Source organism: Oncorhynchus masou, chromosome 2, assembly GCF_036934945.1.
Source record: "Oncorhynchus masou masou isolate Uvic2021 chromosome 2, UVic_Omas_1.1, whole genome shotgun sequence".
Classification (NCBI taxonomy): domain Eukaryota; kingdom Metazoa; phylum Chordata; class Actinopteri; order Salmoniformes; family Salmonidae; genus Oncorhynchus; species Oncorhynchus masou.
The window spans coordinates 1,271,490-1,297,593 of record NC_088213.1 but is presented as its reverse complement, the minus strand read 5'-3'; the positions used below and the strand labels follow the sequence as shown (position 1 = coordinate 1,297,593).

General features: G+C 48.6%; 1 protein-coding gene across 1 annotated transcript in view; it reads right to left on the bottom strand.

Moving 5' to 3' along the window:
• LOC135554301 (insulin-like growth factor 1 receptor) overlaps window positions 1-26,104 on the bottom strand; it is a 103,723-nt gene that overhangs the window by 5,088 nt on the left and 72,531 nt on the right. Inside the window, exons 14-21 of the mRNA XM_064986527.1 lie at window positions 23,855-24,020; window positions 21,994-22,090; window positions 21,109-21,179; window positions 19,085-19,314; window positions 13,443-13,550; window positions 8,092-8,257; window positions 7,831-7,960; window positions 3,431-3,565 (exon numbers count right to left, since the gene is read on the bottom strand). Coding sequence (XP_064842599.1) covers window positions 3,431-3,565; window positions 7,831-7,960; window positions 8,092-8,257; window positions 13,443-13,550; window positions 19,085-19,314; window positions 21,109-21,179; window positions 21,994-22,090; window positions 23,855-24,020 — 1,103 coding nt within the window. The remainder of the gene's footprint in view (window positions 1-3,430; window positions 3,566-7,830; window positions 7,961-8,091; window positions 8,258-13,442; window positions 13,551-19,084; window positions 19,315-21,108; window positions 21,180-21,993; window positions 22,091-23,854; window positions 24,021-26,104) is intronic.

The following is a 26,104-nucleotide window of genomic DNA, read 5'->3' as shown; positions in this document are numbered from 1 at the left end:
ACCGGACTGGCAGAGCCCCAAGCTGCTGAAACCTAACAGGCTGAACAAACTACCGGACTGGCAGAGCCCCAAGCTGCTGATACCTAACAGACTACCGGACTGGCAGAGCCCCAAGCTGCTGATACCTAACAGACTACCGGACTGGCAGAGCCCCAAGCTGCTGATACCTAACAGACTACCGGACTGGCAGAGCCCCAAGCTGCTGATACCTAACAGACTACCGGACTGGCAGAGCCCCAAGCTGCTGATACCTAACAGACTACCGGACTGGCAGAGCCCCAAGCTGCTGATACCTAACAGACTACCGGACTGGCAGAGCCCCAAGCTGCTGATACCTAACAGACTACCGGACTGGCAGAGCCCCAAGCTGCTGATACCTAACAGACTACCGGACTGGCAGAGCCCCAAGCTGCTGATACCTAACAGACTACCGGACTGGCAGAGCCCCACGCTGCTGATACCTAACAGACTACCGGACTGGCAGAGCCCCAAGCTGCTGATACCTAACAGACTACCGGACTGGCAGAGCCCCAAGCTGCTGATACCTAACAGACTACCGGACTGGCAGAGCCCCAAGCTGCTGATACCTAACAGACTACCGGACTGGCAGAGCCCCAAGCTGCTGATACCTAACAGACTACCGGACTGGCAGAGCCCCAAGCTGCTGATACCTAACAGACTACCGGACTGGCAGAGCCCCAAGCTGCTGATACCTAACAGACTACCGGACTGGCAGAGCCCCAAGCTGCTGAATACCTAACAGACTACCGGACTGGCAGAGCCCCAAGCTGCTGATACCTAACAGACTACCGGACTGGCAGAGCCCCAAGCTGCTGATACCTAACAGACTACCGGACTGGCAGAGCCCCAAGCTGCTGATACCTAACAGACTACCGGACTGGCAGAGCCCCAAGCTGCTGATACCTAACAGACTACCGGACTGGCAGAGCCCCAAGCTGCTGATACCTAACAGACTACCGGACTGGCAGAGCCCCAAGCTGCTGATACCTAACAGACTACCGGACTGGCAGAGCCCCAAGCTGCTGATACCTAACAGACTACCGGACTGGCAGAGCCCCAAGCTGCTGATACCTAACAGACTACCGGACTGGCAGAGCACCAAGCTGCTGGTACCTAACAGACTAACGGACTGGCAGAGCCCCAAGCTGCTGGTACCTAACAGACTACCGGACTGGCAGAGCCCCAAGCTGCTGATACCTAACAGACTACCGGACTGGCAGAGCCCCAAGCTGCTGATACCTAACAGACTACCGGACTGGCAGAGCCCCAAGCTGCTGATACCTAACAGACTACCGGACTGGCAGAGCCCCAAGCTGCTGATACCTAACAGACTACCGGACTGGCAGAGCCCCAAGCTGCTGATACCTAACAGACTACCGGACTGGCAGAGCCCCAAGCTGCTGATACCTAACAGACTACCGGACTGGCAGAGCCCCAAGCTGCTGATACCTAACAGACTACCGGACTGGCAGAGCATCAAGCTGCTGATACCTAACAGACTACCGGACTGGCAGAGCCCCAAGCTGCTGATACCTAACAGACTACCGGACTGGCAGAGCCAACAGACTACCGAGCACTAAGCTGCTGATACCTAACAGACTACCGGACTGGCAGAGCCCCAAGCTGCTGATACCTAACAGACTACCGGACTGGCAGAGCCCCAAGCTGCTGATACCTAACAGACTACCGGACTGGCAGAGCCCCAAGCTGCTGATACCTAACAGACTACCGGACTGGCAGAGCCCCAAGCTGCTGATACCTAACAGACTACCGGACTGGCAGAGCATCAAGCTGCTGATACCTAACAGACTACCGGACTGGCAGAGCCCCAAGCTGCGGATACCTAACAGACTACCGGACTGGCAGAGCCCCAAGCTGCTGATACCTAACAGACTACCGGACTGGCAGAGCCCCAAGCTGCTGGTACCTAACAGACTACCGGACTGGCAGAGCCCCAAGCTGCTGATACCTAACAGACTACCGGACTGGCAGAGCCCCAAGCTGCTGGTACCTAACAGACTACCGGACTGGCAGAGCCCCAAGCTGCTGATACCTAACAGACTACCGGACTGGCAGAGCCCCAAGCTGCTGATACCTAACAGACTACCGGACTGGCAGAGCCCCAAGCTGCTGATACCTAACAGACTACCGGACTGGCAGAGCCCCAAGCTGCTGATACCTAACAGACTACCGGACTGGCAGAGCCCCCCCCCAAGCTGCTGATACCTAACAGACTACCGGACTGGCAGAGCCCCAAGCTGCTGGTACCTAACAGACTACCGGACTGGCAGAGCCCCAAGCTGCTGATACCTAACAGACTACCGGACTGGCAGAGCCCCAAGCTGCTGATACCTAACAGACTACCGGACTGGCAGAGCCCCAAGCTGCTGATACCTAACAGACTACCGGACTGGCAGAGCCCTGGCAAGCTGCTGATACCTAACAGACTACCGGACTGGCAGAGCCCCAAGCTGCTGATACCTAACAGACTACCGGACTGGCAGAGCACCAAGCTGCTGATACCTAACAGACTACCGGACTGGCAGAGCCCCAAGCTGCTGATACCTAACAGACTACCGGACTGGCAGAGCCCCAAGCTGCTGATACCTAACAGACTACCGGACTGGCAGAGCCCCAAGCTGCTGATACCTAACAGACTACCGGACTGGCAGAGCCCCAAGCTGCTGATACCTAACAGACTACCGGACTGGCAGAGCCCCAAGCTGCTGATACCTAACAGACTACCGGACTGGCAGAGCCCCAAGCTGCTGATACCTAACAGACTACCGGACTGGCAGAGCCCCAAGCTGCTGATACCTAACAGACTACCGGACTGGCAGAGCCCCAAGCTGCTGATACCTAACAGACTACCGGACTGGCAGAGCCCCAAGCTGCTGATACCTACCAGACTACCGGACTGGCAGAGCCCTAAGCTGCTGATACCTAACAGACTACCGGACTGGCAGAGCCCCAAGCAGATACCTAACAGACTACCGGACTGGCAGAGCTGCTGATACCTAACAGACTACCGGACTGGCAGAGCCCCAAGCTGCTGATACCTAACAGACTACCGGACTGGCAGAGCCCCACGCTGCTGATACCTAACAGACTACCGGACTGGCAGAGCCCCAAGCTGCTGATACCTAACAGACTACCGGACTGGCAGAGCCCCAAGCTGCTGATACCTAACAGACTACCGGACTGGCAGAGCCCCAAGCTGCTGATACCTAACAATCGTTTGGTATTTCCATCAATAGACTAAAAAGCATTATTTGGCAAAAGGATTTTTCTTCCCCCGGACAATTGGCCAGCACCAATTTTATTTATCGGCTTGTCCATTTTTGGGGGCAAAAATCCAGATATACCGGGCTAACGGACACCCAGGTGTGTGTGTGCGAGTGTAACTCACAGCATGTCAGGGCAGTTGTCTGGTTTGTCGAGCAGTCCTCCGTCCATAACGAAGCGCAGCACCTGCTCATTGGACATCCCCTGGTAGGGCTGCTCTGCTAGTGTGGCTATCTCCCATAACACCACCCCAAAAGACCTGCAGAGAGAGAGGAGACAGGATTATACACCCTGACACTACACTCCCTGACTCTACACTCCCTGACACTACACTCCCTGACACTACACTCCCTGACACTACACTCCCTGACACTACACTCCCTGACACTACACTCCCTGACACTACACTCCCTGACACTACACTCCCTGACTCTACACTCCCTGACTACACTCCCCGACTACACTCCCCGACTCTACACTCCCTGACTACACTCCCCGACTACACTCCCTCCGACACTCTACACTCCCCTGACTCTACACTCCCCCTGACTCTACACTCCCCCTGACTCTACACTCCCCCTGACTCTACACTCCCCCTGACTCTACACTCCCCCTGACTCTACACTCCCCCTGACTCTACACTCCCCCTGACTCTACACTCCCCCTGACTCTACACTCCCCCTGACTCTACACTCCCCCTGACTCTACACTCCCCCTGACTCTACACTCCCCCTGACTCTACACTCCCCCTGACTCTACACTCCCCCTGACTCTACACTCCCCCTGACTCTACACTCCCCCTGGCTCTACACTCCCCCTGGCTCTACACTCCCCCTGGCTCTACACTCCCCCTGGCTCTACACTCCCCCTGGCTCTACACTCCCCCTGGCTCTACACTCCCCCTGGCTCTACACTCCCCCTGGCTCTACACTCCCCCTGGCTCTACACTCCCCCTGGCTCTACACTCCCTGACTCTACACTCCCTGACTCTACACTCCCTGACTCTACACTCCCTGACTCTACACTCCCTGACTCTACACTCCCAATACACCATGACCCTATACACCATGACCCTATACACCATGACACTATACACCCTACACTCCCTGACACTCTACACTCCCTGACACCCTACACTCCCTGACACCCTACACTCCCTGACACCCTACACTCCCTGACACTCTACACTCCCTGACACCCTACACTCCCTGACACCCTACACTCCCTGACACCCTACACTCCCTGACACTCTACACTCCCTGACACTCTACACTCCCTGACACTATACACTCCCTGACACTATACACTCCCTGACACTCTACACACCCAATACACCCTGACCCTACACACCATGACCCTATACACCATGACACTATACACCATGACCTACACACCCTATACACCCTGACCCTATATACCATGACCCTATACACCATGACACTATACAACCTACAACCCCTGACACTATACACACCCTGACACTATACACACCCTGACACTATACACACCCTGACTCTACACACACCCTGACTCTACACACACCCTGACTCTACACACCCTGACACTCTACACTCCCTGACACTCTACACACCCAATACACCCTGACCCTACACACCATGACCATATACACCAAGACACTATACACCATGACCCTATACACCATGACCCTATACACCCTATACACCCTGACCCTATATACCATGACCCTATACACCATGACACTATACAACCTACACACCATGACACTATACACACCCTGACACTATACACACCCTGACTCTACACACCCTGACACTCCACACTCCCTGACACTCTACACACCATATACACCCTGACCCTATACACCCTGACCCTATACACCCTGACCCTATACACCCTATATACCCTGACCCTATACACCATGACACTATACACCCTACACACCATGACCCTATACACCATGACCCTACACACCCTGACCCTATACACCATGACACTATACACCCTACACACCCTGACCCTATACACCATGACCCTACACACCCTGACCCTATACACCCTACACACCATGACACTATACACCCTACACACCATGACACTATACACCATGACCCTATACACCCTGACCCTACACACCCTGACCCTATACACCCTATACATCATGACACTCTACACCATGACCCTACATATCCTATACACCCTGACCCTATACACCCTACACACCCTGACCCTATACACCATGACCCTATACACCATACACACCCTGACCCTATACACCATGACCTATACACCATACACACCACGACCCTACACACCACGACCCTACACACCACGACCCTACACACCACGACCCTACACACCACGACCCTACACACCACGACCCTACACACCCCGAGCCTACACACCCCGAGCCTATACACCCCGAGCCTATACACCCCGAGCCTATACACCCTGACACTATACACCCTGACACTATACACCGACACTATACACCCCGAGCCTATACACCCCGAGCCTATACACCCCGAGCCTATACACCCTGACACTATACACCCTGAGCCTATACACCCCAACCCTATACACCCTGAGCCTATACACCATAACCCTATACACCCTACACACCATGACCCTACACACCATGACCCTATACACCCTATACATGCTGACCCTAAACACCCTATACACCATGACCCTACACACCATATACACGCTGACCCTAAACACCATGACCCTACACACCCTATACACGCTGAAGGAGAGGTTAATGTAGAGGAGTTACTAGAGGAGAGGAGTAATATAGAGGAGTTACTGGAGGAGAGGAGTAATATAGAAGAGTTACTAGAGGAGAGGAGTAATGTAGAAGAGTTACTAGAGGAGAGGAGTAATGCAGAAGAGTTACGAGAGGAGAGGAGTAATATAGAGGAGTTACTGGAGGAGAGGAGTAATAGAGGAGTTACTGGAGGAGAGGTTAATGTAGAGGAGTTACTAGAGGAGAGGAGTAATGTAGAGGAGTTACGAGAGGAGAGGAGTAATGTAGAGGAGTTACTGGAGGAGAGGAGTAATAGAGGAGTTACTGGAGGAGAGGAGTAATATAAAGGAGTTACTAGAGGAGAGGAGTAATGTAGAGAAGTTACTGGAGGAGAGGAGTAATGTAGAGGAGTTACTGGAGGAGAGGAGTAATGTAGAGGAGTTACTAGAGGAGAGGAGTAATGTAGAGGAGTTACTAGAGGAGAGGAGTAATGTAGAGGAGTTACTAGAGGAGAGGAGTAATGTAGAGGAGTTACTGGAGGAGAGGAGTAATGTAGAAGAGTTACTAGAGGAGAGGAGTAATGTAGAGGAGTTACTGGAGGAGAGGAGTAATATAGAAGAGTTACTAGAGGAGAGGAGTAATGTAGAGAAGTTACTGGAGGAGAGGAGTAATGTAGAGGAGTTACTAGAGGAGAGGAGTAATGTAGAGGAGTTACTGGAGGAGAGGAGTAATATAGAAGAGTTACTAGAGGAGAGGAGTAATGTAGAAGAGTTACTAGAGGAGAGGAGTAATGCAGAAGAGTTACGAGAGGAGAGGAGTAATATAGAGGATTTACTGGAGGAGAGGAGTAATAGAGGAGTTACTGGAGGAGAGGTTAATGTAGAGGAGTTACTAGAGGAGAGGAGTAATATAGAGGAGTTACTGGAGGAGAGGAGTAATAGAGGAGTTACTGGAGGTGAGGAGTAATAGAGGAGTTACTGGAGGAGAGGTTAATGTAGAGGAGTTACTAGAGGAGAGGAGTAATGTAGAGGAGTTACGAGAGGAGAGGAGTAATGTAGAGGAGTTGCTGGAGGAGAGGAGTAATATAAAGGAGTTACTAGAGGAGAGGAGTAATGTAGAGAAGTTACTGGAGGAGAGGAGTAATATAGAAGAGTTACTAGAGGAGAGGAGTAATGTAGAAGAGTTACTAGAGGAGAGGAGTAATGCAGAAGAGTTACGAGAGGAGAGGAGTAATATAGAGGAGTTACTGGAGGAGAGGAGTAATAGAGGAGTTACTGGAGGAGAGGTTAATGTAGAGGAGTTACTAGAGGAGAGGAGTAATGTAGAGGAGTTACGAGAGGAGAGGAGTAATGTAGAGGAGTTGCTGGAGGAGAGGAGTAATATAAAGGAGTTACTGGAGGAGAGGAGTAATATAAAGGAGTTACTAGAGGAGAGGAGTAATGTAGAAGAGTTGCTGGAGGAGAGGAGTAATGTAGAAGAGTTGCTGGAGGAGAGGAGTAATGTAGAGAAGAGATATTTACTGTAGTGTGCTGTAGTAGTGTACTGTTTATATAAACGGTAGTGAGACCTACTGGCAAGCTCTGCTTTAAACAGAAGCTGGAATGGGACTTGTGTTCCACTCCCTCTCAAAACATCAGGATAAATGGCTTCCCAAGAGGGTACAAATGGGAGAGAGGGGTTCAGGCTCTTCTACAAGGTTGGCTCCATTCCTTTTAAATGTAGTCCCTCCTGGAAGTGAAATAAATTGCTCCATCCTCATTGAAATGAGAAGGTGAATGGTTGAATGGTGCAGTTACCAGACATCAGAGGTGGTGGTGAACACTCCATCTTTAAGGGACTCGGGGGACATCCATCGGACCGGCAGCAACCCCTTTCCACCTTTACGGTAGTAGTCTGTCTCATAGATGTCTCTGGTCATACCAAAATCTACTCACACACAGGGAAGACGGGGGGAATGACTTACCATGCATGTAGAAAAACACTGTTCACATCAATATACGAGGCTAAATTACAAGTCTAATTGAATTGTAATTCTGTAGTAGGAAGTCTGTTCTTACCACCTATCTTGACGGTGTAGTCCTCTGCCACCATACAGTTCCTGGCAGCCAGGTCTCTGTGGACAAACTTGTTAGCGTTGAGATAAGACATCCCGTCAGCTATCTCCCCAGCCATCTGAATAATCTTCTTCAGAGGAGGGAGGTTGAGACTGTAGGACTGGGACGGCTGTAGGGGAGGAGAGAGGAGGTTAGAGTCCATCTGAATAATCTCCTTTAGAGGAGGGAGGTTGAGACTGTAGGACTGGGACGGCTGTCGGGAGGAGAGAGGAGGTTAGAGTCCATCTGAATAATCTCCTTTAGAGGAGGGAGGTTGAGACTGTAGGACTGGGACGGCTGTAGGGGAGGAGAGAGGAGAGGAAAGAGAGGAGGTTAGAGTCCATGTGGGAGCTGAGGTGGGTACGGTAGAGGACAGAGCAGGAAGGTTCAGGTCGGGAGATCGGGTGAGGTATTGAAGGGTTAGGGTGTAGAGTAGGGCTAGGTAACGTAAGGGCCTGTCACGCAATGGCATCGGAGGGGATGGCTGCCGGTTTACAGGCTCCTAAGCAATTGCGTGTTTTTTCGCATTGTTTGTAACTTATTTTGAGAATAATGTTGATGCTACCGTCTCGTAAGACCGGAAAGAGCTTCTGGATAGCAGACAAAGATCTTTAATTTAATGAGTCGGACGCGAAGGATATACTGTTTCTCCCAGACCAGGCCCAAATCCCTGTCATTCGCGTGAAGAAAAGATGGAGATACAAGGGATGTAGTTCAGGGTGCCTTGTGAGGATTCGTAAGCAAGTGGGTAACCCGCCTCCACCGTCCTTTCTATTAGCGAACGTACAATCACTGGAGAATAAACTGGATAAACTCTGTTCAAGATTATCTTTCAACAGGACATTAAAAACTGTAATATCTTATGTTTCACCGAGGCATGGCTGAATGACGTCACTGATAATGATAATATTCAGTGTGCTGGGTTTTCCGTGCATCAGCAGGACAGAACAGTCTGGTAAGACGAGGGGTGGTGTGTGTATTTGTCAATTACAGCTGGTGCGCGATGTCTAATATTACGGAAGTCTCCAGATATTGCTCACCAGAGGTAGAGTTTCTTTTTACATTGTTTTTGTTGACCTTTATTTAACCAGGTAGGCCAGTTGAGAACAAGTCCTCATTAACAACTGCGACCTGGCCAAGATAAAGCAAAGCAGTGCGACAACAACAACACAGTTACACATGGGATAAACAAAGTACAGTCAATAACGCAATAGAAAAAATATATACACTGCTCAAACAAATAAAGGGAACACTAAAATAACCCATCCTAGATCTGAATGAATGAATTATCCTTATTAAATAATCTTTTCTTTACATAGTTGAATGTGCTGACAACAAAATCACACAAAAATGATCAATGGAGTCACACTCAAAATTCAATGATCATTTGGAGTCACACTCAAAATTCAAGTGGAAAACAACACTACAGGCTGATCCAACTTTGATGTAATGTCCTTAAAACAAGTCAAAATGAGGCTCAGTAGTGTGTGTGGCCTCCACGTGCCTGTATGACCTCCCTACAATGCCTGGGCATGCTCCTGATGAGGTGGCCGATGGTCTCCTGAGGGATCTCTTCCCAGACCTGGACTAAAGCATCCGCCAACTCCTGGACAGATGTCCAGATGTGGTCAATTGGATTCAGGTCTGGGGAACGGGCGGGCCAGTCCATAGCATCAATGCCTTCCTCTTGCAGGAACTGCTGACACTCCAGCCACATGAGGTCAAGCACTATCTTGCATTAGGAGGAACCCAGGGCCAACCGCACCAGCATATGGTCTCACAAGGGGTCTGAGGATCTCCTCTCGGTACCTAATGGCAGTCAGGCTACCTCTGGCGAGCACATGGAGGGCTGTGCGGCCCCCCAAAGAAATGCCACCCCACACCATGACTGACCCACCGCCAAACCGGTCATGCTGGAGGATGTTGCAGGCAGCAGAACGTTCTCCACAGCGTCTCCAGACTGTCACGTCTGTCACGTGCTCAGTGTGAACCTGCTTTCATCTGTGAAGTGCACAGGGCGACAGTGGCGAATTTGCCAATCTTGGTGTTCTCTGGCAAATGTCAAACGTCCTGCACGGTGTTGGGCTGTAAGCACAACCCCCACCTGTGGACGTCGGGCCCTCATACCACCCTCATGGAGTCTGTTTCTGACCATTTGAGCAGACACATGCACATTTGTGGCCAGCTGGAGGTCATTTTGCAGGACTCTGGCAGTGCTCCTCCTGCTCCTCCTTGCACAAAGGCGGAGGTAGCGGTCCTGCTGCTGGGTTGTTGCCCTCCTACGGCCTCCTCCACGTCTCCTGATGTACTGGCCTGTCTCCTGGTAGCGCCTCCATGCTCTGGACACTACGCTGACAGACACAGCAAACCTTCTTGCCACAGCTCGCATTGATGTGCCATCCTGGATGAGCTGCACTGCATCCTGGATGAGTCACTTGTGTGGGTTGGAGACTCCGTCTCAAGCTACCACTAGAGTGAAAGCACCGCCAGCATTCAAAAGTGACTAAAACATCAACCAGGAAGCATAGGAACTGAGAAGTGGTCTGTGGTTACCACCTGCAGAACCACTCCTTTATTGGGGGTGTCTTGCTGATTGCCTATAATTTCCACCTGTTGTCTATTCCATGTGCACAACAGCATGTGAAATTTATTGTCAATCAGTGTTGCTTCCTAAGTGGACAGTTTGATTTCACAGAAGTGTGATTGACTTGGAGTTACATTGTGTTGTTTAAGTGTTCCCTTTATTTTTTTGAGCAGTGTTTATACATCTGTGCAAATGAGGTAAGATTAGGGAGGTAAGGCAATAAATAGGCCGTAGTAGCGAAGTAATTACAATTTAGCAATTAAACACTGAAGTGATAGATGTGCAGAAGATGAATGTGCAAGTAGAGATACTGGGGTGCAAAGGAGCAAAATAAAATAAATAACAATATGGGGATGAGGTAGTTGGATGGGCTATTTACAGATGGGCTATGTACAGGTGCAGTGATCACTGAAGCTGGAGACAGCTGGTGCTTAACGTTAGTGAGGGAGATATGAGTCTCCAGCTTCAGTGATTTTTGCAATTCGTTCCAGTCATTGGCAGCAGAGAACTGGAAGGAAAGATGACCAAAGGAGGAATTGGCTTTGGGGATGACCAGTGAGATATACCTGCTGGAGTGTGTGCTACGGGTGGGAGCTGCTATGGTGACCAGTGAGCTGAGATAAGGTCGGGCTTTACCTAGCAGAGACTTATAGATGACCTGGACCCCGTGGGTTTGGTGACGAATATGAAGCGAGGGGCAGCCAACGAGAGCGTACAGGTTGCAGTGGTGGGTAATATATGGGGCTTTGGTGACAAAACGGATGGCACTGTGATTACTCAGCAAATTGTATGCAGTCAGTGTTGGAGGGTATTTTATAAATGACATCGCCAAAGTCAAGGATCGGTAGAATAGTCAGTTTTACAAGGGTATGTTTAGCAGCATGAGTGAAGGATGCTTTGTTGCAAAATAGGAAGCCGATTCTAGAATTAATTTTGGATTGGAGATGCTTAATGTGATTCTGGAAGGAGAGTTTACAGTCGAACCAGAAACCTCAGAATGTGGACAACTACAAATACCAAGTCAGAACCGTCCAGAGTAGTGATGCTTGACGGGCAGGCAGCGATCGGTTGAAGAGCATGCGTTTAGTTTTACTTGCATTTAAGAGCAGTTGGAGGCCATGGAAGGAGAGTTGTATGGCATCTGGAGGTTAGTTAACACAGTGTCCAAAGAAGGGCCAGGTGTATACAGAAGTATACAATAGTACATCATGATAAACTGTTGACCACACTTTCTACCAAGAGAGCCGTCTATTTACCACCACAAACCGATGCTGGCACTAAGACTACACTCAACTAGCTGTATAAGGCCACTCAACCAGCTGTATAAAGCCACTCAACCAGCTGTATAAAGCCACTCAACCAGCTGGATAAGGCCACTCAACCAGCTGGATAAGGCCACTCAACCAGCTGGATAAGGCCACTCAACCAGCTGGATAAGGCCACTCAACCAGCTGGATAAGGCCATTCAACCAGCTGGATAAGGCCACTCAACCAGCTGGATAAGGCCACTCAACCAGCTGGATAAGGCCACTCAACCAGCTGGATAAGGCCACTCAACCAGCTGTATAAGGCCACTCAACCAGCTGTATAAGGCCACTCAACCAGCTGTATAAGGCCACTCAACCAGCTGTATAAGGACACTCAACCAGCTGTATAAGGACACTCAACCAGCTGTATAAGGACACTCAACCAGCTGTATAAGGACACTCAACCAGCTGTATAAGGACACTCAACCAGCTGTATAAGGACACTCAACCAGCTGTATAAGGACACTCAACCAGCTGTATAAGGACACTCAACCAGCTGTATAAGGACACTCAACCAACACTGAAGCATGCATTAGAGCACCAGCTGTTCCGGACAACTGTGTGATCACGCTCTCCGTAGCCAATGTGAGCAAAACCTTTAAACAGGTCAACATTCACAAGTCCGCGGGGCCGACAGATTACTCGGATGTGTACTCAGAGCATACACGCACCAACTGGCAAGTGTCTTCACTGACATTCACCTGCCTGCCTAAATGACTACCGCCCCGTAGCACTCACATCGGCAGCCATGAAGTGTATTGAAAGGCTGGTCATGGCTCACGTCAACACCATCATCCCGGGAACCCTAGACCCATTCCAATTCACGTACTGCCCCAACAGATCCACAGATGACACAATCTCAATTTCACTGCACTTTCTCACGTGGACAAAAGGAACACTTACGTGAGAATTCAACACCATAGTTCCCACAAAGCTCATCACTAAGCTAAGGACCATGGGACTAAACACCTCCCTCTGCAACTGGATCCTGGACTTCCTGACGGGCTGCCCCCAGGTGGTAAGGGTAGGAAACAACATCTGCCATGCTGATCCTCAACACGGGCGCCCCACAGGGGGGCGTGCTTAGCACCTCCTGTTTAGTCCCCCACGACTCGAACGCCATCATTAAGTTTGCTGACGACAACAGTGGTAGGCCTGATTACAGACAACGATGAGACAGCCTATAGGGAGGAGGTCAGAGACCTGGCAGTGTGCTGCCAGGATAACAACCTCTCCCTCAACGTGAGCCAGACAAAGGCTAAAGAGATGATCATGGACTACAGGAAGGAGGGCAGAACATGCCCCCATTCAGATGGACAGGGCTGTAGCGGGTCAAGAGTTTCAAATTCCTTGCTCTCCAAGACAGTCATGAAGAGGGCAGGTGACTAGGTGGTAGGGGTCAGGATGACGGATAGGTAACTTACATCTTTAGCCCGTAGTGACCTCAGGTGGCTCTTCAGATCTCCTTTAGTCATCAGCTCCATGATGACCAAGGTGGGCTGGCCCTGAGAAACCACACCCAGCAGTCGCACCTGCACGAATCACAGCACACAAATAACATCAGTGGTCAGAGCCCACATCCTGAACTGACAATCAGTGGGCTCCTTATTTGTTCACAGGAACATAAGACATGACAGGGGGGGGTGGAGTATCAGGTCAACATTTAGACAGGGGGTGGAGTATCAGGTCAACATTTAGACAGGACAGGGGGTGGAGTATCAGGTCAACATTTAGACAGGACAGGGGGTGGAGTATCAGGTCAACATTTAGACAGGGGGTGGAGTATCAGGTCAACATTTAGACATGACAGGGGGTGGAGTATCAGGTCAACATTTAGACAGGGGGTGGAGTATCAGATCAACATTTAGACATGACAGGGGGTGGAGTATCAGGTCAACATTTAGACAGGACAGGGGGTGGAGTATCAGATCAACATTTAGACAGGGGGTGGAGTATCAGGTCAACATTTAGACAGGACAGGGGGTGGAGTATCAGGTCAACATTTAGACAGGACAGGGGGGGTGGAGTATCAGGTCAACATTTAGACATGACAGGGGGGTGGAGTATCAGGTCAACATTTAGACAGGACAGGGGGTGGAGTATCAGATCAACATTTAGACAGGGGGTGGAGTATCAGGTCAACATTTAGACAGGACAGGGGGTGGAGTATCAGGTCAACATTTAGACAGGACAGGGGGTGGAGTATCAGGTCAACATTTAGACATGACAGGGGGTGGAGTATCAGGTCAACATTTAGACATGACAGGGGGGGGTGGAGTATCAGATCAACATTTAGACATGACAGGGGACGTGGAGTATCAGATCAACATTTAGACAGGGGGTGGAGTATCAGGTCAACATTTAGACAGGACAGGGGGTGGAGTATCAGATCAACATTTAGACAGGACGGGGGGTGGAGTATCAGGTCAACATTTAGACAGGACAGGGGGTGGAGTATCAGGTCAACATTTAGACAGGGGGGGTGGAGTATCAGGTCAACATTTAGACAGGACAGGGGGGGTGGAGTATCAGATCAACATTTAGACAGGACAGGGGGTGGAGTATCAGGTCAACATTTAGACAGGACAGGGGGTGGAGTATCAGGTCAACATTTAGACAGAGGGGGTGGAGTATCAGGTCAACATTTAGACATGACAGGGGACGTGGAGTATCAGATCAACATTTAGACAGGACAGGGGGGGTGGAGTATCAGGTCAACATTTAGACAGGACAGGGGGGGCGGAGTATCAGGTCAACATTTAGACAGGACAGGGGGTGGAGTATCAGATCAACATTTAGACAGGACAGGGGGTGGAGTATCAGGTCAACATTTAGACAGGACAGGGGGTGGAGTATCAGATCAACATTTAGACAGGACAGGGGGTGGAGTATCAGGTCAACATTTAGACAGGACAGGGGGTGGAGTATCAGGTCAACATTTAGACAGGACAGGGGGTGGAGTATCAGATCAACATTTAGACAGGACAGGGGGTGGAGTATCAGGTCAACATTTAGACAGGACAGGGGGGAGTATCAGGTCAACATTTAGACAGGACAGGGGGTGGAGTATCAGGTCAACATTTAGACATGACAGGGGGTGGAGTATCAGGTCAACATTTAGACAGGACAGGAGGGTGGAGTATCAGGTCAACATTTAGACAGGACAGGGGGGTGGAGTATCAGGTCAACATTTAGACAGGACAGGGGGTGGAGTATCAGGTCAACATTTAGACAGGACAGGGGGTGGAGTATCAGGTCAACATTTAGACAGGACAGGGGGTGGAGTATCAGGTCAACATTTAGACAGGACAGGGGGTGGAGTATCAGGTCAACATTTAGACAGAGGGGGTGGAGTATCAGGTCAACATTTAGACAGGGGGGGGTGGAGTAACAGGTCAACATTTAGACAGGACAGGGGGGGTGGAGTATCAGGTCAACATTTAGACAGGGGACGTGGAGTATCAGGTCAACATTTAGACAGGGGGGGTATCAGGTCAACATTTAGACAGGACAGGGGGGGTGGAGTATCAGGTCAACATTTAGACAGGGGACGTGGAGTATCAGGTCAACATTTAGACAGGACAGGGGTGTGGAGTATCAGGTCAACATTTAGACAGGACAGGGGGTGTGGAGTATCAGGTCAACATTTAGACAGAGGGGGTGGAGTATCAGGTCAACATTTAGACAGGACAGGGGGGGGTGGAGTATCAGGTAAACATTTAGACAGGACAGGGGGGGGTGGAGTATCAGGTCAACATTTAGACAGGGGGGTGGAGTATCAGGTCAACATTTAGACAGGACAGGGGGGTGGAGTATCAGGTCAACATTTAGACAGGGGGTGGAGTATCAGGTCAACATTTAGACAGGACAGGGGGTGGAGTATCAGGTCAACATTTAGACAGGGGGTGGAGTATCAGGTCAACATTTAGACAGGACAGGGGGTGGAGTATCAGGTCAACATTTAGACAGGACAGGGGGTGGAGTATCAGGTCAACATTTAGACAGGACAGGGGGTGGAGTATCAGGTCCACATTTAGACAGGACAGGGGGGTGGAGTATCAGGTCAACATTTAGACAGGACAGGGGGGGTGGAGTATCAGGTCAACATTTAGACAGGACAGGGGGTGTGGAGTATCAGGTCAACATTTAGACAGGACAGGGGGGGGTGGAGTATCAGGTCAACATTTAGACAGGAGGGGTGGAGTATCAGGTCAACATTTAGACAGGACAGGGGGGGGGTGGAGTATCAGGTCAACATTTAGACAGGAGGGGTGGAGTATCAGGTCAACATTTAGACAGGAGGGGTGGAGTATCAGGTCAACATTTAGACAGGACAGGGGACGTGGAGTATCAGGTCAACATTTAGACAGGGGGGGGTGGAGTATCAGGTCAACATTTAGATAGGGGACGTGGAGTATCAGGTCAACATTTAGACAGGGGACGTGGAGTATCAGGTCAACATTTAGATAGGACAGGGGGGGGGGGTGGAGTATCAGGTCCACATTTAGACAGGAGGGGTGGAGTATCAGGTCAACATTTAGACAGGACAGGGGGGGGTGGAGTATCAGGTCAACATTTAGACAGGAGGGGTGGAGTATCAGGTCAACATTTAGGCAGGAGGGGTGGAGTATCAGGTCAACATTTAGACAGGGGGGGTGGAGTATCAGGTCAACATTTAGACAGGACAGGGGGGGTGGAGTATCAGGTCAACATTTAGATAGGACAGGGGGGGGGGGTGGAGTATCAGGTCAACATTTAGACAGGACAGGGGTGTGGAGTATCAGGTCAACATTTAGACAGGACAGGGGGTGTGGAGTATCAGGTCAACATTTAGACAGGACAGGGGGTGGAGTATCAGGTCAACATTTAGACAGGACAGGGGGTGGAGTATCAGATCAACATTTAGACAGGACAGGGGGTGGAGTATCAGGTCAACATTTAGACAGGACAGGGGGTGGAGTATCAGGTCAACATTTAGACAGGACAGGGGGTGGAGTATCAGGTCAACATTTAGACAGGACAGGGGGTGGAGTATCAGGTCAACATTTAGACAGGACAGGGGGTGGAGTATCAGGTCAACATTTAGACAGGACAGGGGGTGGAGTATCAGGTCAACATTTAGACAGGACAGGGGGTGGAGTATCAGGTCAACATTTAGATAGGACAGGGGGGTGGAGTATCAGGTCAACATTTAGACAGGACAGGGGGTGGAGTATCAGGTCAACATTTGGACAGGACAGGGGGTGGAGTATCAGGTCAACATTTAGACAGGACAGGGGGTGGAGTATCAGGTCAACATTTAGACAGGGGGTGGAGTATCAGGTCAACATTTAGACAGGACAGGGGGTGGAGTATCAGGTCAACATTTAGACAGGACAGGGGGTGTGGGGGTGGAGTATCAGGTCAACATTTAGACAGGACAGGGGGTGGAGTATCAGGTCAACATTTAGACAGGGGGTGGAGTATCAGGTCAACATTTAGACAGGACAGGGGGTGGAGTATCAGGTCAACATTTAGACAGGACAGGGGGTGGAGTATCAGGTCAACATTTAGACAGGACAGGGGGTGGGAGTATCAGGTCAACATTTAGACAGGGGGTGGAGTATCAGGTCAACATTTAGACAGGACAGGGGGTGGAGTATCAGGTCAACATTTAGACAGGGGGTGGAGTATCAGGTCAACATTTAGACAGGACAGGGGGGGTGGAGTATCAGGTCAACATTTAGACAGGACAGGGGGTGTGGGGGGTGGAGTATCAGGTCAACATTTAGACAGGACAGGGGGGGTGGAGTATCAGGTCAACATTTAGACAGGACAGGGGGTGGAGTATCAGGTCAACATTTAGACAGGACAGGGGGTGGGGTGTGGAGTATCAGGTCAACATTTAGACAGGACAGGGGGTGGGGTGTGGAGTATCAGGTCCACATTTAGACAGGACAGGGGGTGTGGAGTATCAGGTCAACATTTAGACAGGACAGGGGGGGGACAGAGTATCAGGTCAACATTTAGACAGGACAGGGGGGTGGAGTATCAGGTCAACATTTAGACAGGACAGGGGGTGGAGTATCAGGTCAACATTTAGACAGGGGGGTGGAGTATCAGGTCAACATTTAGACAGGGGGTGGAGTATCAGGTCAACATTTAGACAGGGGGGTGGAGTATCAGGTCAACATTTAGACAGGGGGTGGAGTATCAGGTCAACATTTAGACAGGGGGTGGAGTATCAGGTCAACATTTAGACAGGACAGGGGGTGGAGTATCAGGTCAACATTTAGACAGGACAGGGGGTGGAGTATCAGGTCAACATTTAGACAGGACAGGGGGTGGAGTATCAGGTCAACATTTAGACAGGGGGTGGAGTATCAGGTCAACATTTAGACAGGGGGTGGAGTATCAGGTCAACATTTAGACAGGGGGTGGAGTATCAGGTCAACATTTAGACAGGACAGGGGGTGGGGGGGTGGAGTATCAGGTCAACATTTAGACAGGACAGGGGGTGGAGTATCAGGTCAACATTTAGACAGGACAGGGGGTGGAGTATCAGGTCAACATTTAGACAGGACAGGGGGTGGAGTATCAGGTCAACATTTAGACAGGGGGGGTGGAGTATCAGGTCAACATTTAGACAGGGGGGTGGAGTATCAGGTCAACATTTAGACAGGACAGGGGGGTGGAGTATCAGGTCAACATTTAGACAGGACAGGGGGGGTGGAGTATCAGGTCAACATTTAGACAGGACGGGGGGGTGGAGTATCAGGTCAACATTTAGACAGGACAGGGGGGGTGGAGTATCAGGTATTATGCCTTATGTCTCAATGTATCTGTCCGATGTGTTTTCGTGTCGTACCACACTGTGTGTGTGTGTATGTGTGTCCTGTGTCGTACCACACTGTGTGTGTGTGTGTGTGTGTGTCGTACCACGCTGTGTGTGTGTGTGTGTGTGTCGTACCACGCTGTGTATGTGTGTGTCCTGTGTCGTGCCACACTGTGTGTGTGTGTGTGTGTGTGTGTGTGTGTGTGTGTGTGTGTGTGTGTGTGTGTGTGTGTGTGTGTGTGTGTGTCGTACCACGTGATGACAGTTGAACTCCTTCATGACTGAAGCTTCATTGAGGAACTCTATTCTCTCTCTCATGCTGGCAGACTCGTTCACCGTCTTAATGGCCACACAGGTCTCTGGCTCGTCCTTGACTACTCCCTTAGCAACGCCCTCGTACACCATGCCAAACGACCCCTGACCCAGCTCTCTGTTCATCGTGATCTTCTCCCTCAACACCTCCCATTCATCTGGTATATACACTGGAGGAGAGGAGAGGGTTAACAGACAACTATATCACAGAGCCACACAGCCTGACCCTGACGACCTATCAGGTGATATGTCACTACAGGTACTTCCTCTCTGTCTCTGTCAGGTGATGTGTCACTACAGGTACTTCCTCTCTATCAGGTGATGTGGTCACTACAGGTACTTCCTCTCTGTCTCTATCAGGTGATGTGGTCACTACAGGTACTTCCTCTCTATCAGGTGATGTGGTCACTACAGGTACTTACTCTCTGTCTCTATCAGGTGATATGTCACTACAGGTACTTCCTCTCTGTCTCTATCAGGTGATATGTCACTACAGGTACTTCCTCTCTGTCTCCATCAGGTGATATGGTCACTACAGGTACTTCCTCTCTGTCTCTATCAGGTGATATGTCACTACAGGTACTTACTCTCTGTCAGGTGATGTGGTCACTACAGGTACTTACTCTCTGTCTCTATCAGGTGATGTGGTCACTACAGGTACTTCCTCTCTGTCTCTATCAGGTGATGTGGTCACTACAGGTACTTCCTCTCTGTCTCTGTCAGGTGATATGGTCACTACAGGTACTTCCTCTCTGTCTCTATCAGGTGATGTGGTCACTACAGGTACTTCCTCTCTGTCTCTATCAGGTGATATGGTCACTACAGGTACTTCCTCTCTGTCAGGTGATGTGGTCACTACAGGTACTTCCTCTCTGTCTCTATCAGGTGATATGTCACTACAGGTACTTCCTCTCTGTCAGGTGACATGGTCACTACAGGTACTTCCTCTCTGTCTCTATCAGGTGATATGGTCACTACAGGTACTTCCTCTCTGTCTCTATCAGGTGATATGGTCACTACAGGTACTTCCTCTCTGTCAGGTGATGTGGTCACTACAGGTACTTCCTCTCTGTCTCTATCAGGTGAAATGGTCACTACAGGTACTTCCTCTCTGTCTCTGTCAGGTGATATGTCACTACAGGTACTTCCTCTCTGTCTCTCTCAGGTGATATGTCACTACAGGTACTTCCTCTCTGTCTCTATCAGGTGATATGTCACTACAGGTACTTCCTCTCTGTCTCTATCAGGTGATATGTCACTACAGGTACTTCCTCTCTGTCTCTATCAGGTGATATGTCACTACAGGTACTTCCTCTCTGTCTCTATCAGGTGATATGTCACTACAGGTACTTCCTCTCTGTCAGGTGATGTGGTCACTACAGGTACTTCCTCTCTGTCAGGTGATGTGGTCACTACAGGTACTTCCTCTCTGTCTCTATCAGGTGATGTGGTCACTACAGGTACTTCCTCTCTGTCAGGTGATGTGGTCACTACAGGTACTTCCTCTCTGTCTCTATCAGGTGATGTGGTCACTACAGGTACTTACTCTCTGTCAGGTGATGTGGTCACTACAGGTACTTCCTCTCTGTCAGGTGATATGTCAATACAGGTACTTCCTCTCTGTCTCTATCAGGTGATGTGGTCACTACAGGTACTTCCTCTCTGTCAGGTGATGTGGTCACTACAGGTACTTCCTCTCTGTCTCTATCAGGTGATATGGTCACTACAGGTACTTCCTCTCTGTCAGGTGATATGTCACTACAGGTACTTCCTCTCTGTCTCTATCAGGTGATGTGGTCACTACAGGTACTTCCTCTCTGTCTCTATCAGGTGATGTGGTCACTACAGGTACTTCCTCTCTGTCAGGTGATGTGGTCACTACAGGTACTTCCTCTCTGTCAGGTGATGTGGTCACTACAGGTACTTCCTCTCTGTCAGGTGATGTGGTCACTACAGGTACTTACTCTCTGCAGCGCTGAAGTATTCAGGGTTGACTGATGCGTACAGAACTCCATTCCCCAGTCTGTCACTGTTCCTGTAGACACACACACACACACACACACACACACACACACACACGGTTAGCAGAGTTAAACAGCATCCCAAACGGCACCCTATTCCCCATATGCACTGCTATGCCATAGGTGCCATAGGCCTCTGGTCTAAAGTAGTGCACTATATAGGGAATAGGGTGCCATAGGGCTCTGGTCTAAAGTAGTACACTATATAGGGAATAGGGTGCCAGAAGTCTCTGTTCTTAAGTAATGCACTATATAATGACAGCTCAACTCTCACTACCTAGAGACTGCCTGTCATTTACTAAAGAACCTTCCAGATAAATGACAGCTCACCACTCACTACCTAGAGACTGCCTGTCATTTACTAAAGAACCTTCCAGATAAATGACAGCTCACCACTCACTACCTAGAGACTGCCTGTCATTTACTAAAGAACCTTCCAGATAAATGACAGCTCACCACTCACTACCTAGAGACTGCCTGTCATTTACTAAAGAACCTTCCAGATAAATGACAGCTCACCACTCACTACCTAGAGACTGCCTGTCATTTACTAAAGAACCTTCCAAATAAATGACAGCTCACCACTCACTACCTAGAGACTGCCTGTCATTTACTAAAGAACCTTCCAGATAAATGACAGCTCACCACTCACTACCTAGAGACTGCCTGTCATTTACTAAAGAACCTTCCAGATAAATGACAGCTCACCACTCACTACCTAGAGACTGCCTGTCATTTACTAAAGAACCTTCCAGATAAATGACAGCTCACCACTCACTACCTAGAGACTGCCTGTCATTTACTAAAGAACCTTGCAGACAGACTCACTTCTTCCTGTTGATGATGGTGAACGTGGCCAGGAGACAGATGATCAGGACTGCTACCATGGGAACAAAGATCATGATGTAGAGAGAGTTCTCATAACCTGTTGGACAAGGAGAGACCCATTAAACACACACTGGTGTTAACTAACTAACCTGGTGGACACATTAAATACACACTGGTGAAAACTAACATGTGATAAGGTATTACATACACACTGGTGTTAACTAACTAACATGTGATAATGTATTATATACACACTGGTGTTAACACACTAACTAACTAACATGTTATAAGGTGTTATATATACACTGGTGTTAACTAACTAACCTGGTGGACACATTAACATGTGAACTAACATGTGATAAGGTATTATATACACACTGGTGTTAACTAACATGTGATAATGTATTATATACACACTGGTGTTAACTAACTAACTAACATGTGATAAGGTATTATATACACACTGGTGTTAACTAACTAACATGTGATAATGTATTATATACACACTGGTGTTAACTAACTAACTAACTAACTAACATGTGATAATGTATTATACACACACTGGTGTTAACTAACTAACTAACATGTGATAATGTATTATATACACACTGGTGTTAACTAACATGTGATAATGTATTATATATACACTGGTGTTAACTAACTAACATGTGATAATGTATTATATACACACTGGTGTTAACTAACATGTGATAATGTATTATATACACACTGGTGTTAACTAACTAACGAACTAACTAACATGTGATAAGGTATTATATATATACACTGGTGTTAACTAACATGTGATCATGTATTATATACACACTGGTGTTAACTAACGTGTGATAAGGTGTTATATACACACTGATATTAACTAACTAACTAACTAACTAACATGTGATAATGTATTATATATATACACTGGTGTTAACTAACATGTGATAATGTATTATATACACACTGGTGTTAACTAACTAACCTGGTGGACACATTAACATGTGAACTAACATGTGATAAGGTATTATATACACACTGGTGTTAACTAACTAACTAACATGTGATAAGGTATTATATACACACTGGTGTTAACTAACTAACATGTGATAATGTATTATATACACACTGGTGTTAACTAACTAACTAACATGTGATAAGGTATTATATACACACTGGTGTTAACTAAATAACCTGGTGGACACATTAACATGTGAACTAACATGTGATAAGGTATTATATACACACTGGTGTTAACTAACTAACATGTGATAATGTATTATATACACACTGGTGTTAACTAACTAACATGTGATAAGGTATTATATACACACTGGTGTTAACTAACTAACTAACATGTGATAATGTATTATATACACACTGGTGTTAACTAACTAACATGTGATAATGTATTATATACACACTGGTGTTAACTAACTAACATGTGATAATGTATTATATACACACTGGTGTTAACTAACTAACTAACATGTGATAAGGTGTTATATATACACTGGTGTTAACTAACATGTGATAAGGTGTTATATACACACTGGTGTTAACTAACTAACATGTGATAAGGTATTATATACACACTGGTGTTAACTAACATGTGATAATGTGTTATATACACACTGGTGTTAACTAACTAACATGTGATAAGGTATTATATACACACTGGTGTTAACTAACATGTGATAATGTGTTATATACACACTGGTGTTAACTAACATGTGATAAGGTATTATATACACACTGGTGTTAACTAACTAACATGTGATAAGGTGTTACTGTTGTATGACAGTGAATTCCCCCATGAGAGACGTAGTTCTGTAGTGTTGAATAGTGGATGATGATGAGATCTTACGTTGGGCCTGTACCACATAGAAGGAGATGGGTTCAGTCCAGGATCCGTTGCCAGCCAGGGAGGTGGCTCTGACCCGGGCAGAGTAGTTACCAGGTCCAAGGTTACTGAGCCTGGCACCATGCTGCTCTCGATACAGCTGGCGAGACACACACTCATGCTTCTCTGACTGGACAGACAGAGAAACACGCTGTTAAGACTCCTGCTTCTACAACACGGCTGCAGGTAGTTTGCTAACTCTCCACTGAGCAGCTGTCCTGCATCACACCAACATTACTGGGTTAACCCCCCCATACAATGTCAACGATCAGTCATCATCCTCACCACCAACATTACTGGGTTACCCCCCACCTCCCCATAATGTCAACGATCAGTCATCATCCTCACCACCAACATTACTGGGTTACCCCCCCCCCCCCATACAATGTCAACGATCAGTCCAATTTGTAAGTCGCTCTGGATAAGAGCGTCTGCTAAATGACTTAAATGTAAAATGTAAATCAGTCATCATCTTCATCACCAACATTACTGAGTTACCCCCCCCCCATACAATGTCAACGATCAGTCATCATCCTCACCACCAACATTACTGGGTTACCCCCCATACAATGTCAACGATCAGTCATCCTCACCACCAACATTACTGGGTTACCCCCCATACAATGTCAACGATCAGTCATCATCCTCACCACCAACATTACTGGGTTACCCCCCCATACAATGTCACTGATCAGTCATCATCCTCACCACCAACATTACTGGGTTACCCCCCATACAATGTCAACGATCAGTCATCATCCTCACCACCAACATTACTGGGTTACCCCCCCCCCCCCATCACAATGTCAACGATCAGTCATCATCCTCACCACCAACATTACTGGGTTACCCCCCCCATACAATGTCAACGATCAGTCATCATCCTCACCACCAACATTACTGGGTTACCCCCCATACAATGTCAACGATCAGTCATCCTCACCACCAACATTACTGGGTTACCCCCCCCATACAATGTCACTGATCAGTCATCATCCTCACCACCAACATTACTGAGTTACCCCCCATACAATGTCAACGATCAGTCATCATCCTCACCACCAACATTACAGGGTTACCCCCCCCCCATACAATGTCAACGATCAGTCATCATCCTCACCACCAACATTACTGGGTAACCCCCCCCCCATACAATGTCAACGATCAGTCATCATCCTCACCACCAACATTACTGGGTTACCCCCCCCATACAATGTCAACGATCAGTCATCATCCTCACCACCAACATTACTGGGTTACCCCCCCCCCCATACAATGTCACTGATCAGTCATCATCCTCACCACCAACATTACTGGGTTACCCCCCCCCACAATGTCAACGATCAGTCATCCTCACCACCAACATTACTGGGTTAACCCCCCATACAATGTCAACGATCAGTCATCATCCTCACCACCAACATTACTGGGTTACCCCCCCATACAATGTCAACGATCAGTCATCATCCTCACCACCAACATTACTGGGTTAACCCCCCATACAATGTCAACGATCAGTCATCATCCTCACCACCAACATTACTGGGTTACCCCCCCCCCCATACAATGTCAACGATCAGTCATCATCCTCACCACCAACATTACTGGGTTACCCCCCCCCATACAATGTCAACGATCAGTCATCATCCTCACCACCAACATTACTGGGTTACCCCCCCCATACAATGTCAACGATCAGTCATCATCCTCACCACCAACATTACTGAGTTACCCCCCCCCATACAATGTCAACGATCAGTCATCATCCTCATCACCAACATTACTGGGTTACCCCCCCCCCATACAATGTCAACAATCAGTCATCATCCTCATCACCAACATTACTGAGTTACCCCCCCCCCATACAATGTCAACGATCAGTCATCATCCTCATCACCAACATTACTGAGTTACCCCCCCCCATACAATGTCAACGATCAGTCATCATCCTCACCACCAACATTACTGGGTTACCCCCCATACAATGTCAACGATCAGTCATCCTCACCACCAACAGTACTGGGTTACCCCCCCCCCATACAATGTCAACGATCAGTCATCATCCTCACCACCAACATTACAGGGTTACCCCCCCCCCCCCCCATACAATGTCAACGATCAGTCATCATCATCATCACCAACATTACTGGGTTACCCCCCCATACAATGTCAACGATCAGTCATCATCCTCACCACCAACATTACTGGGTTACC